The sequence below is a fragment of the Ambystoma mexicanum genome, chromosome 2q (assembly GCF_040938575.1).
Source record: "Ambystoma mexicanum isolate Mex_15411 chromosome 2q, UKY_AmexF1_1, whole genome shotgun sequence".
Lineage (NCBI taxonomy): Eukaryota > Metazoa > Chordata > Amphibia > Caudata > Ambystomatidae > Ambystoma > Ambystoma mexicanum.
In genome coordinates, this window is record NC_090924.1 from 745330190 (window position 1) to 745347705 (window position 17516).

Consider the following 17516-nt stretch of genomic DNA (forward strand, 5'->3'; position numbering starts at 1 on the left):
GCCTCATCCTATTTGCTTCCCACTGGCCTTCGGGACCCTGGTTTTCAGAACTGCTACAGTTGTGCTCCCAGGGTCTCGATCTCCTCCAGCAGGGGATTCCTGATGCACCAATTTTAGGCCATGGAGCATCAAGACCCGGCCAAGCAGACGCTGGCGGCCTGGTTCCTGACCAGCTGAGGCTTCAGCATGCTCAATTTTCAGATGACAACTGGGACATCATTCAGGAGGCCCTCGACTTGGTCTCCATACAAGAGTAAATGGACTAGATTCTTTAATTGGGCTTGTGACAAGGGTCTGGACCCTGTTACCTGTCCCCTGGATAACATACTGGCTTTTCAGCACACTTGGCTCATTCTGGAGTTCAGGTGGATATGTGCTGCACTTATCTGGCAGCCATTAGGGTTTACGAGAATTCCCATGAGCATGTGTTTTCTGCGGCCAACTATGTGGTTAAGGACCACCTTAAGAGGTTGTCTAGGCTTTTTCCTCCAGTACATAGCCCTAACCCGGTCTGGGACCTCAATGTGGTTCTTGCAGCTTTACAGCGGAAGCCTTTTGAGCCAATGGCCTCTGTGGACATCTGCTTGGTGACACTAAAGACGTTTTACTGGTAGCTCTCACCTCTGCACGCAGGCTTAGTGAGCTGCAGGCATTGTCCTCGTGTGAGCCCTTCACCACGTTTCACAACGACAATGTCATCTTGCACACGCAGCCAAACCTCTTGCCCAAGGTCATCTCTCCATTTCATCTTAATCAAGACATCTGCCTGCTGCTGCAGTCTGAGGCAGAGAGGACCCTGCATTCCTTGACCTCAAGAGGGTCCTCAGGTTTTCTCTCTCAGACTAAATCCTTCAGGAAGTCTGAGGCATTGTTTGTGACTTTTGGGGGCTCCTTCCCTGGCTCTCAGGCTTCCAAGGTTTCATCGCCCGTTGGATGGTTCAGGCCATCTCGGTGGCTTTCACGGCCATGGGCAAACGTGTTCCTGAGGGGACTCATGCCCTTGCGGTAAGAGCCAACGCCACGGCCTTTGCATTTTAGAGACATGCTTCTTGGGATGTCATCAGCTATGCGGCTACTTGGGCCACTCTGTTGGCCTTCTGTAAGCACTGCTCACTGGACACCAGCTCCAGGCGCGATGCAGAGTTTGGTCAGGCGGTTCTGAAGAACCTTTTTGCTTCGTCCTAGATATGAGGCAGGTTATCACAGCTCCACCCTATGTTCTTGTACGGTGGAATTACCCACAAGGATGGGGAAAAGGGGATGGGACGTATGGGTAATTATATTTACTCAGCATAGTGACTAGAGTACTCATAGTCCATAGTCCCTTTTACTCCATACGTCCCACCCGCCTTCCCCCCTTGTATGCCAAGGGCTAATATGTACTAAGAGTAGTCGGGTATCTAAGCGTCGGATGTGTTCAAAGGGGACTGAGGTGAGGCGCTGCAGGGCGGGGCATTCCTACGTCCGAGGCGAGGCCTCGCCCCAGCACACTATACTAAATTTAAAGGGAATGCTCAATTGTTCACTACCAAAGGTTCCGGTACCGTCCCCATTTTGGATGGAGGAAGGGTGACTATGGACCATGGGTACTCAAGTCACTATGGTGAGTAACTTTCATTTATTGGTTATTTGTAATTCACACTATACAGCAAAAACTATGTTTCAAGGTGCATCAAGACAAGGGGGGGAGGGATGATGAAGAAGGTATAAAACAAAAACTTTCTTAAATGGTCTTGAAACATTCAGAACGTGCAAGTGCTATACTTTGAGAGCAGGGGAGAGGTGGAGGAGGGGGGTAGTGCAGGGAGGGTGTAGAAGGGATGAAAGCAAACAAACACTCGATGTCACTGACGTCCAGGAGAAGCTCCTGGGCACGCCCTTTGATGGCATCAACATGTTTGGCACCAAGGCTGACGAGTCGCTCAAAAGGTTCCAGGCCTCTAAGGTGACAGCCAAGTCGTTGGGGCTGGCTGTGTAGCAACAGCATCCGGTGGGCTAGGGCAGGGATTTTCATCCCTTTTGGCTCTTATGCCTAGAAGGGTAGAGCCCAGTCTTCCTCGGGCAGGCAAGGCCAATGCTGCCACAACATGGGTAGGGGATGGTGCTTCCTCCTCCTCTGTACCCTCTGAAACCCCCAAGGTGATGCTTCAATAAAAAGGATTACTGACAGTCATGCCCTAGGGTGGGCCGAATATTCCAGTTTGGGGAGGACCGTAGAAATGCCACCTCGGACCCGTGGGCTTATCGGTTATCCAGCAGGGATACTGACTCCCCTTTGCCTCTTGTGCTCCAGTGTCCCTCCCACCCCCTCTTGCCACCAACCATTGCCTCCGGAACCTCTCCTGATGGAGGAGATACATCAGCTCCTGGCAAATGGGGCCACAATAATGGTTCCCTGCTGGGAACTAGACAGGGTTTGTACTCAACTTACTTTCTGGTACCAAAGGGGGTCTGGAATCCATCATGGATCTGCGGCTTCTGAACTTGTACGTGTGCAAGGACAAGTTCAAGATGGTTACTCGAGCTAAGATCCTCAAGTCCCTGGATACGAATGACTGGCTAGTTTCCCCTGATCTCCAGGATGCTTACTTTGATGTGGCAATAGAAAGTATCTGCGATTCAAATTGGAGAACTGTCATTATCAGTTCAAAGTCCTTCGGTCTTTTTTTGGCTCCCAGGGTTTTCACCAAACTACTAGCGGTAGTGGCGGTTGTCATGATGCCTACCTCCATGGAGCCAGGTCCGACCCAGCAACCCCAGAGGCAGGCATCATTTCCCCAGGGAAGTGCCAGCGGGCCCAAGCTGGGGCCCTTTGGACACAGTCCCGGCGCCTTAGGCGCCAGGCTCATAAAGCTAGACATGTGTTCAAGTGTTTTAAGGTGCACTTACCTGATGCAGACCATGCTGCTACATCCAGGCCCTCTTGAGGCCGGAATGGAACTACTTTACCTGTGGACCTACTTTCCCCTGGGTGTGGTCGGGGAAGGATACATACCTGATCGGTGGAAGGATACATACCTGAAACTTCTACCAAAGCTATTTAAACCACGCCCGATCAGCAACTCACGCTTCGCGTTGTTCTGCTCCTCGCATCTGGACGCTCACCATGTCAGCTCCTGCATCTGGAATTCAGCCACGCCTGTCAGCATCCTGGGTCACCTGCTAAGAGAGAATTGGAGAGAAAGAAGACCTTACCTGCTAAAGCTGCATCACGGAGACTTCACACCGACGATCCTGAAAGGGAAGACATCATTTTAAAAGCATTTCGCTTCGATCGCTGCAGCGCTGCATTTCACTCACCTTTCCTGGGCACCTCCATCTTCAGCAGCGATCATCCGGATCCGCAGCCACTTCCCAGAGCCTAGAGAGAAAAAGACAAGAACACAAGGTGAGAGAAGGAAGGGAATAGGAAAAGCTCAGTTTCCTTCTAAGACTTACCTGTTGGGTCATTCCCATTTAATTTCAGTTCCTGCCGCTTCCTGGCATTCCGGACCCCGGCCCCTATGGGGAAAAAAGACAAAGACATTGAATGAGCGAATGCAAAGACATTACCCGAACGCTCATCCAGAACTTACCTGTCATTTATTGGAACTGCACGTTTCACTTCGGGTCGGCGCCATATCTCCGGCATTCCGAACCTTGGCCCCTAAGGGGAAAAAGACATAAGCGTTAGCGCTTGCTGCAATAAGACAATGAACATTATTATTAAGCTTGAACTTTTGAACTTGCTACAGAACTCTTACAGCGCCTTACCTGAATAGTCAAGCTTATTTGAACTCCCATCAAACCTCAATCCAGTGAAGTAACTGGGTTTCAACGCACCCCTGCATCAGAAGCAGGATGGAGAACTCATCCTTCCAGACCCTAAGGTGAGACTTCACGGGGAATCGAGGAAGGGTATCGTGGAGGGTTGGAAGGGAGTGGGAGGCTTGAGCATTATTCCGTCAGTAGGTAATACTCCCTTTTCACGCACAGGGGAATGGAATATTCCTGCGAGCCAGTGAGTCCATCTTCAGAGTCCTGAACTTCACCATAGAAGAAGCATCAGCACTCGAAGCCAGACCTGCGCCTCCGTGGGAATCAGGTGAGCGTGACAGCGGTTCTCTTCAGGAGGGAAGGTATTCATGTCTTTCAATACCTGTCCGAGCCCATTCACCAGTTCTATCATCAGCACATCTGTACCGGACGTGCAGCCTGGTGCACAGCTTGGGCTTCTCCTTGAACTACAAGAAGTCAAAAGTGTTGCCGTCCCAGTCCATCCGATTCATCTGGGCCGTCTTGGACACTCGCATGGGTCAGGTTTTCCCACCCGAGGACAGAGTGGCAAACATCAGATGGTCCAGGTTTTCAGACGTGGTTCAGATGACAGTTCAGTCTTTGGGTTTTCTGCGCTTGCTGGGTCTCGTGGCATAATGCATCTTGGGGGTACCGGAGGCCTGTATGCTCCTGAGCTCTCAAGGGTCTCAGATTCACAGTCGGACTTCAGACCTTCTACTGTCTCGGAGAGAGTGTCCCTGTCCTGCAATGGTTGTTAGTGTAAGACAACCTCCTGAAAGGTTTGCTTTTCTGTCAACCCTGGCCACAAGTGACCCTAGTAACAGATGCGTGCCTGAAGGGCTGAGGCGCTCGCCTACAAGACCTGATGGTCAGTGGGTTGTGGTCGCAATCAGGGTACCGGGAACACATTAGTCTGCTGGAGCTGTGGGGGATCAGGCTGGCCCTGGTCGCTTTCCTCCCCTTTATGAAGAGCAAAGCAAAACGGCACTGGTCCTGACAGACAATACTGTAGCCATGCATTACCTCAACAAGAGGGGTGGCGTGGGCTCCTTACCGCTGTGCAGAGAACTAATGCGATTGTGGTTCTGGGCTCTGGAGAACAGCATGGCTCTGACTGTGGCTCACCTGCCGGCAAAGAGAACACTCTAGCGAGCGCATTGAGCATGCAATCCTCAACCTCCCACGAGTGGGAGCTCTACTAGGATGTTCTGGAGGAGACTTTCTTGGTACCCAGTCATTTTACCTAACATTTTTTACTGAGGTAAATTTTACTGAAAAAATAACGAAATTCAGTTATATATGGGGGTGGGGGATAAGGGATTAAAAGAGATGGGAAGGGGTTTGGACGGGTCTACAAGTTGGTATAGTGAAGAGGTATCTTGTGTCAGTTCCATCTTCTAGTGGACCCCGGAGCAGGGCTCCTTTTTCACGATCCCCACAGTAATTCAATTGTTGAGGGGCCTTTGCAAAATGTTTCCCCCATGCTACTTTGTTGTTCTGGTGTGGGATTTCAATTTAGTGTTTACATTGTTATTGGGTGCTCCGTTTGAGCCCTTCATTCTTGTTCTTTAAGACTGCTCCCCTTTATGCTGATTTATCTGGTTGCCATCAATTCCAGGTAGATCGGGGGAGTAAGCGCCATGATCTGTCTGTGAATCCTCCCTACTTGGTTTTCTCCAGGGAGAAGGCAACATTGAGAGTTTGACCCTCCTTCTTTCCGAAGGCGATCTACGATTTCCGTCTCCCTCAATAGATCTATCTACCTGTCTTCTTTCCCCCGCCTCACCCTTCCAAGGCAGAGGAACAGTTCCATCGGTTAGATACGGTGCATGACCTCAAGTTCTTTGTCTCTCGGACTCATTAGAGCAAGATTGATGACCAGCTTTTTGGTGGTTACGCAGATGCCCGAGCAGGCAGGGCCGTTAGGAAACACTCTGTCTAGTTAGATTATTCCCCACAGCTGGGAATTCTACCATCTGGCTGACAAGGATATCCCTGTGAGTGTCAGGGCTCACTCCACCAAAGGTTTTACCTCCACTTTTGATCTGCAATGCGGAGTGTCTGTTCTGCATATTTGCCCAGCAGCCAAGTGGGCTTCCTTGCACGTTTGCTATGGATTACTGCTTGGATTCTATGCCTGGTCAAGTAGCAGGGCTGTCCTTCAGAGTTTTCTGGTTTAGATGGAGTCCTTGCTACCCTCTTTCAGGTCGTTGTACTGCTTTGGAAGTCTATCATAGAGGGGGAGTCTGTGGGAGGAAGGAGTCCATTAGAAGAACAAATTACTTACCTCTCAGTAATGTTCTTTCTGATGGATGTTCCTCCCACAGATTCCTCATTGCCCTCCTTATCTGCCCCTCGTGGGGTAGCTGATACACCTTAATTCTACAGCCCCTCAGCATCACAGTGCTAGGGAAAAAGGGTGGAACTGAGATCATGGGGCACAGTGCCTCTATATATGTTTGCCCAACGTTATGTCCGGCGCAAGGTGCGTAGAGGCGTCGGGCGTAACTAATGCAGAGCCGCGCTGTGCCCCCTGGCTGCAGAAAGTTTCCAAAGAGCAACTGGCGCTAGGAGATCGATATCATATATGAGGAATCCGTGGGAGGAAGGTCGATCACAAAGAACATCACTGCGAGGTAATTTGTTTTTTACAGGGTTTCCCTTTTGTGAGCGGCCATCACAGCAGATGCTTTAAAGTTGAAGTGAGGTGCTTATTGTCCATCCTTCACAATGCAATTGAAATAAGCGCCCCAAAGAGCACTCATAATATGCATCAAGGACCGAATGCTGAACAGAAGTGTCCTAGCCAAGCTAGATGTAAACAAACGGCAGAGGTGACTAGGACATTGTCATTGAGCGCACAACAGACAACAGAAAGGCATTGATGCATCAAAGATCTAGATGTAAGCACAGCATTATAGTCATGTGTCTGTCTGATGAGCAACCTCGGGAGGCATGTAACTCAGAAATACAAAAACAAGTGGCAAATTAATGCAGACATACTTGAACAGATTCTCGACAAGTCGGGCACTTCAGACATAGACTTATTTGCAGAACGTACAAAAACGCCACATTCCACATCTTCACATCTTCACATCCAGGTACATGGAAGCTGGATTTAAAGGTAATGTTATATGGATGAATTGGTAAGAGAAATTTTCATCCACCCCTTCCACCTGCCACCACTCTTGATCAAAGTATTACAATAACTTCCCCCAGAGAGACTGGCACTAAATTACTGACCCCCACATGGGCCTGCTAGTTATGGTACCCTCCCTTACTGCAAGTGCTGTAGCACCAACCCATCAAGCTTACTTCTGTATTCAACCTATTAACACAAAAGAAGAAACAGCTCACAGACCATGAACTTGGCAGCCTGGTTCTTGAGGTCATAGAACGTGATCATTTACATTTGCCAGAACAGTGCATAGACATGCTTGGTGAAGCAAGAAAACTTAATACCCAGAGCTTGCTATTTCAATAAGTGGAAAAGGTGTATCTGGTGCAGAAAGCAGACGTTTGACTCAATAGAACGTTCCCCTGTTGATATAGAGACATACTTACTTCTAGTCTCTATTTCAGACTGTAATTTTAAAAAACAATATACAAAACGATCCTGCTAGGTCTTGAAACTTGATGCAATGCAGGGGTAGGAGAGTGCAGGAAGGGGAGTAAGAGGTGTAAGGAAACAGACAAGGCAGTACACGATCCTACTAAGATTTACAATTCGGAACGTGCAAGTGCTGTAACATGAAAAAAGAGGGGTGGGGTGAGGTGCAGGGGAGGAGCGAGCAGTGCAAGCAGGGAGGAAGAAGGGACATTTATGCAAGTAAAAAGGTGAAAAAGAAAAGGTTAAAGTGAGGTGACAATTGTGAGGGCATCTCATGAGGTGAGGGGGCAACTAAGGAATGCATTAACAGGTAGACATGGTGACAACAACAACGGATCACAGTTAAGGAGCCTACCTAATGGTGCAGGGGGATCAAGCATCCAACGCGCAGCAGCAGGTGGCAAAACAACAATGAGATGGCAGAGTAAGAATCAAAGGCAACCACATAGTGTAAAGATAATACAGCATTGCTCATAACCATGGGAAAAGTGGTGTCGGGCAGAATCACACGGTCAAGAGAGATACATAGAGAGATGCAATAAAAATATTTGTAAATGAAAATATCACTTCTACATTTATAGCGATCTCCATAAAGCCCTATATGTGTCAATCTCTAACAAATTATAGAACCTTCTTCATGTATGATCGGATGATGTGTGGAGGTCAGTCTAAAAAAAGTCAGACTATACATAAAAATAGAGTAATGTGTGCAACACATAGTGACATTAGAAAGAATATAAGGGGTACACAAATGAATCTTCCAATGACCCCAAAAATAATTGGGTTAGGAAATGAGAAGATTTTTTGAGAACATAGCTCCCTGTGGTATTGTGAGTAAAGCCCAAACATAATGGGAGAAAACTGCAAAGTACTAGCCAATACAGACTTGGTTTGTGGGGGTATCAAAAGACACAATTATCTGCCTACGCTGCTGAGTGAAAACTCACCTGGCTATTTGTAAACTTGTTTACCATATTTACATCATAAAGGTTGAAATTTAAATAGCGAGAAAATGCAGGTAAACTGCGAAACGATACACGCCACATATTAGATGAATGGGGACACTGTAAAAACGAACTCATAAATAGGCGGAAATATTAAGCTCAACGAAAGCTGAGTTTGTGTGAGGAACCAACAAAGCTTTGCCCATGAACAAAGAAAAATGAATCTTAATATCGTGACACATTGTATTAAAAATGAAAAAGGAATTTACCAACATAGAAGTAAATCTTACCAAATTAAGTTAGACATTTTCCCAGGGACAGTGGATATTTGTGAGTCTAGGCAAGGCAAACAACGCTGGATCGTTTCTCTTAAACACATAGCCCCCAAAATGGAACATGACACTCCATGTTGGTTGGGACATGAAAACTAGATTATTAATGACACAAAATTGCAGGCCCTGCTGAAACATAGAAGGCCATCGTACTGGTAACCTTGAACAATTCCCCAAAATGGGCATAGCAAATAGTGTGCTTCACTTAAATGCCACTGAAAGACTGTTAATGGGTAAGTAACGTTTGTGATATATAGGTCCTAATTTTGTGGAGGTAGGTAATTCATGCAGGAAATAAAATCTCTTTAAAAAAAAAAAAATGTTATTCTTTTACAGACTTGTTGAGGTATCCTGTCAATATATCTAAAACATTACAGAGTGGTGCATTTCAGTGGACCATAATACCGAAAAACATTGCAAACAATTACATAAAGGGTAGCAGGGTAAAGGGGTTAGAATGGGTCGGGATGGGGTTGGCTGGTGTTATAAGGGTAAAAAAACAGGGGGCTAGAGTGGTGGAGCCCCCAAATAAAAATAAAATCAGTGTTTTTCTGTCTTTTAACCACAATGAAATGTACCACTCTGTAATTGCGGTCGGTAAAATGACATATAACCGTTGTTGATTATTTTGTATTATTTTATTGGACATTTGCTTTATTAATTATGTTTATTGTTAATTGTTTATTGATTGAAAACTGATTTATTGTTGTTAAATTGCTTGTTTTTCTTTTCTGTGATTTTGTTTTCTTACATTTTCTTAATTCGTGATTGTTTGCAAAAGGTTGAATTTTGATTTAGCCATATACAAATTTAAAAAATTATATATATTGTCCTAATTTTGGGGCTGAGTTTCGGTTTTTCCCTCCCACTTCCCAGGGAAACAGCCTGCCTACCAGACCTTCCTCTATTTAGATCACTGCTTGTAGAATCGGGTCTCTTCGCAGCTGACTTCATCACGATGAAAACCGTTTCTCTACTAGTATCTCACAGACTAACAGCAGGTCTCCCGTTTTTCAGTTCCGCGAACATATCTTTCACAGTTGGCAATAGGTTAACATTCGCCACATCTGATTCTATCCTATGTAGCCTTATGCTTTGTTTATGCTTTTCACTTCCCGAGCCCTGAGCCATTTGCTCAAAAGATAGGTATGCTGGCTATTAATAATAAGTGACGGTGTGGGTTTTTAATCAGCCACCCACACTGAATATTGTTTTGCCGTATGATCAAGGAGTAGCGAGAGATTGCTCTCCACACCCACTCGGTTCAGAGTTGTCATCGCATTGAATGTCTTGGGGAATTGGCTTGTTTTCAATTAAGTGTCTATATGTTCTGCTTATGCCACTTTTTGCATTTCACTTCATCTTCCCTGTACTGTCCACATTTAGAGGACGACTGGGTTGCTTTGAGGTGAGACTTTATGCAAAGGACAAAATATGGAGTTCATTGAGTTGGTCGGTGATATTAATGTTCCCACTTCACTTTGGGGCTTGTATATATTGGCAGCTAATGAATGTGCCAAATTAGTGGCATGTTTTTTTTCAAAACGAATAGAAAATATTTCAATACAAAAAACGTGTTGGTGATGGAGTAGTCTTAAGAAAGTTTCCTTTGATTTTCTATCTTTACAATATGTTTTCCCTAATGGAACCTTTTGCCTTGGCTTATGCATCAAACAGCCATTAAAAATCTAGCGAAACTTCATGCACCTACTAATACAGAGTCTTTCTGATTAAATATATTAACTGCGCACTGCCCTCTCTAGGCACATAATCATTCACACTTTTTATTATGATGTTCTCTTTTGATTTGATTTGTTTTGCTCCTGCCTTATTAGCTATGAGATGAAAAACGATCCATTAACATTGGCACACTCTAACTAGCACCTTATGACCCATGACTAATTACCACTAGCCTTCTGCTGCAGAAGTGTCAAAGCGTTATTTGCAGTGCAAACGTTCATAAGTCACGATGCTTTCTTAAACATTATGTTCTGTAATATGTTTCACCTAGAATTAAACATGTAGTCCTAAAGTGTTACCATTCCTAGAAAAGATGTACTGCTCATTTCTTCCGCTGTGTTTGGCATCTTTGCAACCAGTGTGATACTTCATTGCAGCTTGGCACATTCGGGCCTGCAGGACGTGCCACATTTTGGTTGATGTAGAGAATCAAATTTCCTACTTTGGGATCATGTTTTCTCCAAGTTAGTTTAAAGAAAATAACCATTGCAACATATGCTAAAATCCTCAGTAAATCATATGTTAAATTTGTGTGTAAATACAAGAATTCATCATTTGTAATTGACAAAATAAAATGTGTTGAAAGTTTTTCTAACTCTTCTCTGTTTTAGTTGGCATGGAACCAGCACCATTGTCTGTGTCCGAGGAAAGACAGCTTGCAATTTTGACTGAATTACCTTTTGTCGTACCCTTTGAAGAAAGGGTAAAGGTAAGTAAATAAATTCACCTTCATTTTTTGTCACTTTTAAAGTTGTGTGATGAACCACGTATTTTCAATTCCTACAAAATATTTTGATGCAACATCTTAAAAATACCATACACATTTCTCATGGCGTGAAGGGGCTATCGCATATGACCTTTTCTACAGTGGAATATCAACAAATGACAAACATACTCAGTCCTGTTCAGTTTCATGGCGCCAATTCCACAGCCTTGATAGTTCCTTTTACCATCTAATTTGGTTAACAAATGTGCTGAAGCTTTACTTTGCTTTTTTGGAGGGTCCCTTTCCATTGCTCCTGTTAACCCTAAGGGGCTTGATTTGCACTCTAAGCATGTCTATTTTGAATCCTCAGTTCCCCACAGAATATTATACTTGAGGTCTGCAGCATGGCATTTCCAAATATCAGGGACACTCTAATTCCAAAGGTGTCAAAGGACCAGTGAAAATAGATACTCTTGTGAATATAATGCTCAGGTTTTGGGCTCTGGCGCCAGGAGATTTAGCTTTGAATATATTACGAAGTGGTCCGAATGCTGTCTCTGTGCTTTCTAGGTGCCCATGGGCATACTTTCAATTCTGTTGTGGGCCTTGATTTTCATCAAATCCAGGAAGAGGAGGTATGTGTTCTCCAAGTATTGCAGCATGTTCAATATCCAGAGAACCTTTCCATAAAAAGGGGTTACCGCACGACTATGGGAATGAAGTTATGGTCATTTCTTTGTTGTGGATAAAGATCTTGTAGATCATTTGCAAGAGGATTTATTCTTCAGGCACTAGCCACACCACTCTCGACACTCAGTTTTGGTGACATCTGAACAGTTTTCATCCTTCAAAAGCCAGTACGTTTCATTTTTTTAAATGTCTCTATCAATATCCCTGTGTAGAACTGCTTGTTTGTTGCACTTTACAAAACATCCCAAAGATTAAGAAGAATATGCCAAACTGTACACATTTAAGTGCCTCCATAGAATTACATCTTACATATAATGTAATCTGTCATTATTCTTTTGGGGATGTCACCTCCAGACCTGCATGCAAGGCTCTTGAGTAGGTGGGCGTTTGCTTGCCTACTGAACAAGATGGTGTAGTAACAGCGAAGCTCCATATCATTCAGGCATTTAACATTCCTTTGATATTCATATTCACACTCTAACTGATTACCTAAAGTATTCGCTAGACAAGCAGAAAGAAATCACAGATCTCGTAAACTGTGAGGCGTCACAATTTCACTGTTCATCTCCTCAGAATACTCTGATCAGCTTAAGTGCTAATAGTGGCAGCAAGACCAGAGGTGAAGGCAGAGCCATTTTTTTATTATGACTTGCAGTCTCCTAACGGGAGGGAATACTGATTAGTTGTAACTCCTGTAACTGCCTCAAGCTGACTACACCAGAAAAGCTCTGCTGGGTGCCATCTAATAAACCTGTAAACTACTGGCTGTCACACACTTTATAACACTTTCATCATTGCTTGGGTGGTGTTATAGATCTGTCTTCTGATCACGCACATGGGTGAGAAATGTTACTGATCTCCCCTGTCATTCAGAGCTGGTGCAGCAATTCTGTATGGATTCCTTTGTCATAAGGGAGTGCAGAGTGGAAGTGGAAAAGGGATTTGGCTAATCTTATGTCTTGGGCAATGTTGTTTCATTGTTGGAAGGGGTGATCACAAATGTTTATTTGCATCTGTATTCCTTAATGTTCTGGAGGGAACGTACCTTTACATTTTGTTTTGCAGATAGGTTGGGCTGTGCTGTGGATTCTTTTGAAAGAGAGGCAGAGGCCCTCTCAGGCGATTCAAGACTGTACGGGAGCCATTACAGACTAACTAAATGTGAAGATATGGGTTCATGGTTTGTAGGCCAAATATGCGCCATCCTGCAGAGGCCTGGAGCTTTTCTAGCCTCTGAACTCTAATGGATTCCTTCCTCCCACAGATTCCTCATCTATGATATTCTATCCACAGCACAGCTGCTGTTCTGAAACGTTTCCGCCAGCAGGGGTGTGCACCACGACTCTGTCTGACGCCGCTACGCTCCCCACACCAGACATGTTCCTATTTTCCACACACTCTGTTTGCTATTCAGGAACACGCTCATTAAGATTTTGAGTTATTTTTTCTGTGCCATGCCTACTCCGTTGAAGTCCTTGGACTTCAAACCATGCGAGCATTGTGGACAGCAAATGTCAGTCTCAGATCCGCACCAGATTTGTCTCTATTTCTTGAATGAAGATCACGACATCTATGTACCCAAAGGCCATATGGGAAAGGGTGGCGAAGATTTTCGCATTTGTTGACAAGTTAAATGGCGAGGCTTTGCGGTCTCGTTGGAGGTTGCACGGTGCAGAGCGCCATTCCGAAGACAGGCCAGCTCTGTATAAAGTGAAGGAGAAGGACAAGACGAAGAAGAAACAGAAGAAACATAGGAAGACTTCCCACTGCCTGAGTGATTTCGCACACTGACATTCTTCCTCTTCCTGTAAAAAGAAGAGCCACTGCTCCCAAGGATTCTCCAGAGATACCGGCTCAGGTACCTTTTCCAACCCAATTCTCCACCACAGAGGAATGGAAAAGCTTTCGCCTTAAGATGCTTGACATCTTTGCCACAGCGCCGGCAGCTTCGGCCTCTGTGCCTTCGGCTATCCAGGCGATGGTGCTGTCGGGTCCCATCTGTTGCGACCGGCACAGTACTTGCTGAGGACCACTCGCACGCACCCACAGGCTCGGGCCTGGACCCAAAAGCAGCCAGACCCCACCTTCGGGCGTTGCAGTCTCGGCACCGGTCCTAGGTTCGTCATTGGCGCTGATCAGCGTCATAGACATCGGGCTCCTCTGAAATGTGTTCCACTCCCCATGAACACACTTTTTTTTAATATTTTTATTTTATTTTGAAATCAAACAAACACACTACAACTGTTTCAAAACATAGAAAGCATCATAGTCCAGCACATTTTCATTAGAACTCCCCAACTCCCCCCCCCCCCCCCTTTTAACTAGAGCCGGTTCTCACGTGTCATTTACGGGAGCATCATTGCGTAGCACAGTACTTAGGCAGTCATCATCCGGGTCCTCTGCTCCGTTGTTACCCTGGTGAGGGTTTGCTATAGAGGCCACCAATTGCCGCCAGGCCAGCAAGGGCCCTACTTTCCTCCTCGCCCCCCCTGGTGACCGCTTCGAACCAGACTACAGATTCAGCTTCCGCCCACCTCAAGAGGTCCGTCCACCATAGCTCCACCCTAGGTCTGTGGGCCGCCTTCCAGCCCATGGCAATCCTGCGCTTGGCCAAAACACAAGCCAGGTCCTTCATCTTGCTTATGTGTTTTGAATGCCGGGGTCGAGGGAAAAGCCCAAGCATGCATGACCAGGCCGATTCCACATCCAGCACCACCACCCCACCAGCCAGTTTCGTCTTGACCTCGTTCCAAAATCTGTGCACTTCCGGGCAAGCTCAAAACATGTGTCGCAGTCCCGCATTCACCTCCCCACACCTGGGGCATTGCTGCGTAGCTGGTCCCCCAAACTTTGCAATCTTCCCGGGGGTTAAATAAGCCCCGTGGGTAACGTACAATTGAAGCTGTTGGAATCTCGCGTTTCGGTACACCTTTTTGTGGTACCTCTGGGCCCGTTCCCATTGCCCGTCCGTCATGGGTCCTCCCACCTTCTCCTCCCAATCTTGTCTCAATTGAAGCAACTCCTTCCCATCCCTTACTTGCAGGAGCTCGTATATCCTCGATATTTCGTGCCCGCCCTCCTATACATCATACATGGTTTCCAGGGAGGCGTCAGGGTCTTCCGCTAGCACTGTCTCAGGCCATCTTTCTCTAGTCTTTTTCAAAAGCCTAGTGTAGGTTATACATTGGCCACCGTGTACCCCCGTCTCTTCCTGCAACCTCTGAAAGTCCACTGCCTCCCCTTCCTGCCATATGTCCCCGAGGGTGGCCAGGCCTACCTGTTCCCAGTATCTACGGACCGATTCAAGTAGTTGAGAGTCGCTCCCGCACAGCGCCGCCAAAGGGGCCTGCTGAGAGTACGGCTCCGAGTCCCCCTCAATCTTCCATGTCCTGTGCCAGATCTCCCAGCCCAGCCTCAGTAGCCGCCCCTTGCCCACCAGTTTGTCTCTGCACAACCACACCACTTCCATCAGAAGGTATGGGGCTGTGTCTCCACGCAGAATCTTCAGCTGAAAGCCACCTGGCCACGTACTGCAGCTGCCCCGCCAGGTAATAGAGTTCAAAATTAGGCAGGCCTATCCCCCCCCCCCTGTCACATGGGTTCTGGAGCTTCCACAGAGCAACCCTATTCCTAGAGCTGCCCCACACGAAACCCCTACACACGTTATGAAGTTTCACGAATAGGCTCCTAGGTATCAAAAACGGGACGTTCACAAAAAAGTGAGTCTAGGCAGGACCAACATCTTGAGCAAGGCCGCCCTCCCCATCATGGTCAGGGGCAATCTAGACCAGAATACCATGCTGTTCTTGATCCCCTCTATCGCCTTTTCCGTATTATGCTTGTGTTCTGCCTCGACCTTGTGGTAAATATTTATTCCCAAATACCTAAATGCCACGGGCTGCCATGGTATTGGCAGGACAGGCAGCCTCTGTACCGGGACATTCCTATATCTGCCCAAAGGGAACAGACTAGACTTTCCAGGGTTCACCGATATGCCCGAGAGGATGGCATACCGTTCTATTACCTCCAGCACGTACTGCAGGTTTTCTTCTGGATAACGCAAATAAAGGAGCATATCATCCGCATATAATGATATCAGGTGCTCTCCACTGACAGTGCTTATGCCCACCTCCCCATATTGTTGTCGCAGGCATATTGCCAGCGGCTCTAATGCCAGTAGATATAGCATGGGTGACCAGGGGCATCCCTGTCTGGTACCCCTGCAAAGCTGCCAAGAATCTGAGACTGTGGACCCTGTTTTGACTCTCGCCATTGGGGTGCTATAAAACAACTGGACCCATCTGAGGTATCCAGGTCCCATTCCGTACCCCTTCAGGACCGCTTTCAGCCAGGGCCATTGTACCGAGTCGAAGGCCTTGACCGCGTCTAATGACACTATAGCCAACTCGCCCGTGTCCCCCTCAGTTTGGTCTATAACATGGTGTAGCCTCCTGTGGTTATTGGTGATGTTCCTGCCTGGAACATATCCCGTCTGATCTGGGTGTATCAGTTTCTTAATCACCTTCTTCAGTCTATTAGCCAGCACAGCCGTGAGTATTTTGCTGTCCTGGTTAAGCATGGACAACGGTCTGTAAGACCCGCACTCCACAGCCGGCTTGCCTGGTTTCAAGAGTGGGATGATTACAGCCTCGCGGAGGGACAATGGGAGTTCCCCCTGCTCATAGGCCTCGTTGAAAGTGGCAAGCAGTGGCTGAAGCAACTCTTGCTTGTTTTGTAGAACTCGCTGGGCAGCCCATCCGAACCAGGCGCCTTGCAAGTGGGCAAGTTCCGAATCACTACCTCCAGCTCATCCGAGGTGACGGGTGCGTCTAACTCGGCATGTTCTAGATCGTCCAAGGTGGGCAGCTCTATGTCCTCCAATGTGTCCAGTATGTCTTGACACAAATCCTCCCCCGTGTCCTCATACAAGTGTCTGTAAAACTTAAGGAATTCCTCATTTACCTCTTTCTGGGTGTTGCATATGCAACCTCTCTCATCCTTAATCTCACTGATCACCGAGCGGGGGGTCTCACTCTTATACAGCCAGGCCAGCAGTCTGCCCGGCTTGTCGCCCCCTGCGTGTATCCTCTACGTGTATTTCCTGTAATTGAGTCTGCATAGTCTATCCCAGAGTGCGCTGCAGGACAACTGTAGCTCCTTTACTTTGGTTCTGTTATCATGAGCGATGCTCTCGCAACGCGTGAGATCCTCTAGCTCCCTTTCCACCTCCTGGAGTTCCCTTTCGACGCCCCCCTGTAGCCCCTTAGCTTGGAAATGGCTACCCCGCGCACCACCACCTTAAACGCTTCCCACAGTGTGCCCACAGAGCCTACGCTTCCCGTATTTATATCAAAGTATTCTTCGATGGCATCCCTCAGGCCCTCCCGCAACCCCTCGTCCTGCAGGGCCTCGGTCCTGAGTCTCCATGTAGGGATCCGCGTTCTTGGGGGCTGATGTCTCCAGTCTACCACCAAGGGCGAGTGGTCAGATAATACTCAGGCCTTGTATTCCGCTCCTTCTATGTCTCTCACTATCTCGGCTGTTACAAACATGTAATCTAACCTTGTGTGCAAATCATGTGGCGCTGCGTAGTGTGAATACTGCCTATCCGTGGGATGCAGCCTTCTCCATGCATCCTCTAGGCCTAGGTCTTTCAGTAAGGTACTCAGCGCTTTAGCCGCCAGTGCCGTTTTCCCTGCCCTGTCCTTGGACCTGTC

At 46.9% G+C, this 17516-nt stretch overlaps 1 protein-coding gene across 1 annotated transcript in view; it reads left to right on the forward strand.

The window, feature by feature from the left end:
* Positions 1 to 17516, forward strand: part of UBE3C (ubiquitin protein ligase E3C) — a 2658557-nt gene that overhangs the window by 2030657 nt on the left and 610384 nt on the right. The window contains exon 17 of the mRNA XM_069647972.1: positions 11015 to 11112. Within this exon, the coding sequence (XP_069504073.1) occupies positions 11015 to 11112 (98 nt within the window). The remainder of the gene's footprint in view (positions 1 to 11014; positions 11113 to 17516) is intronic.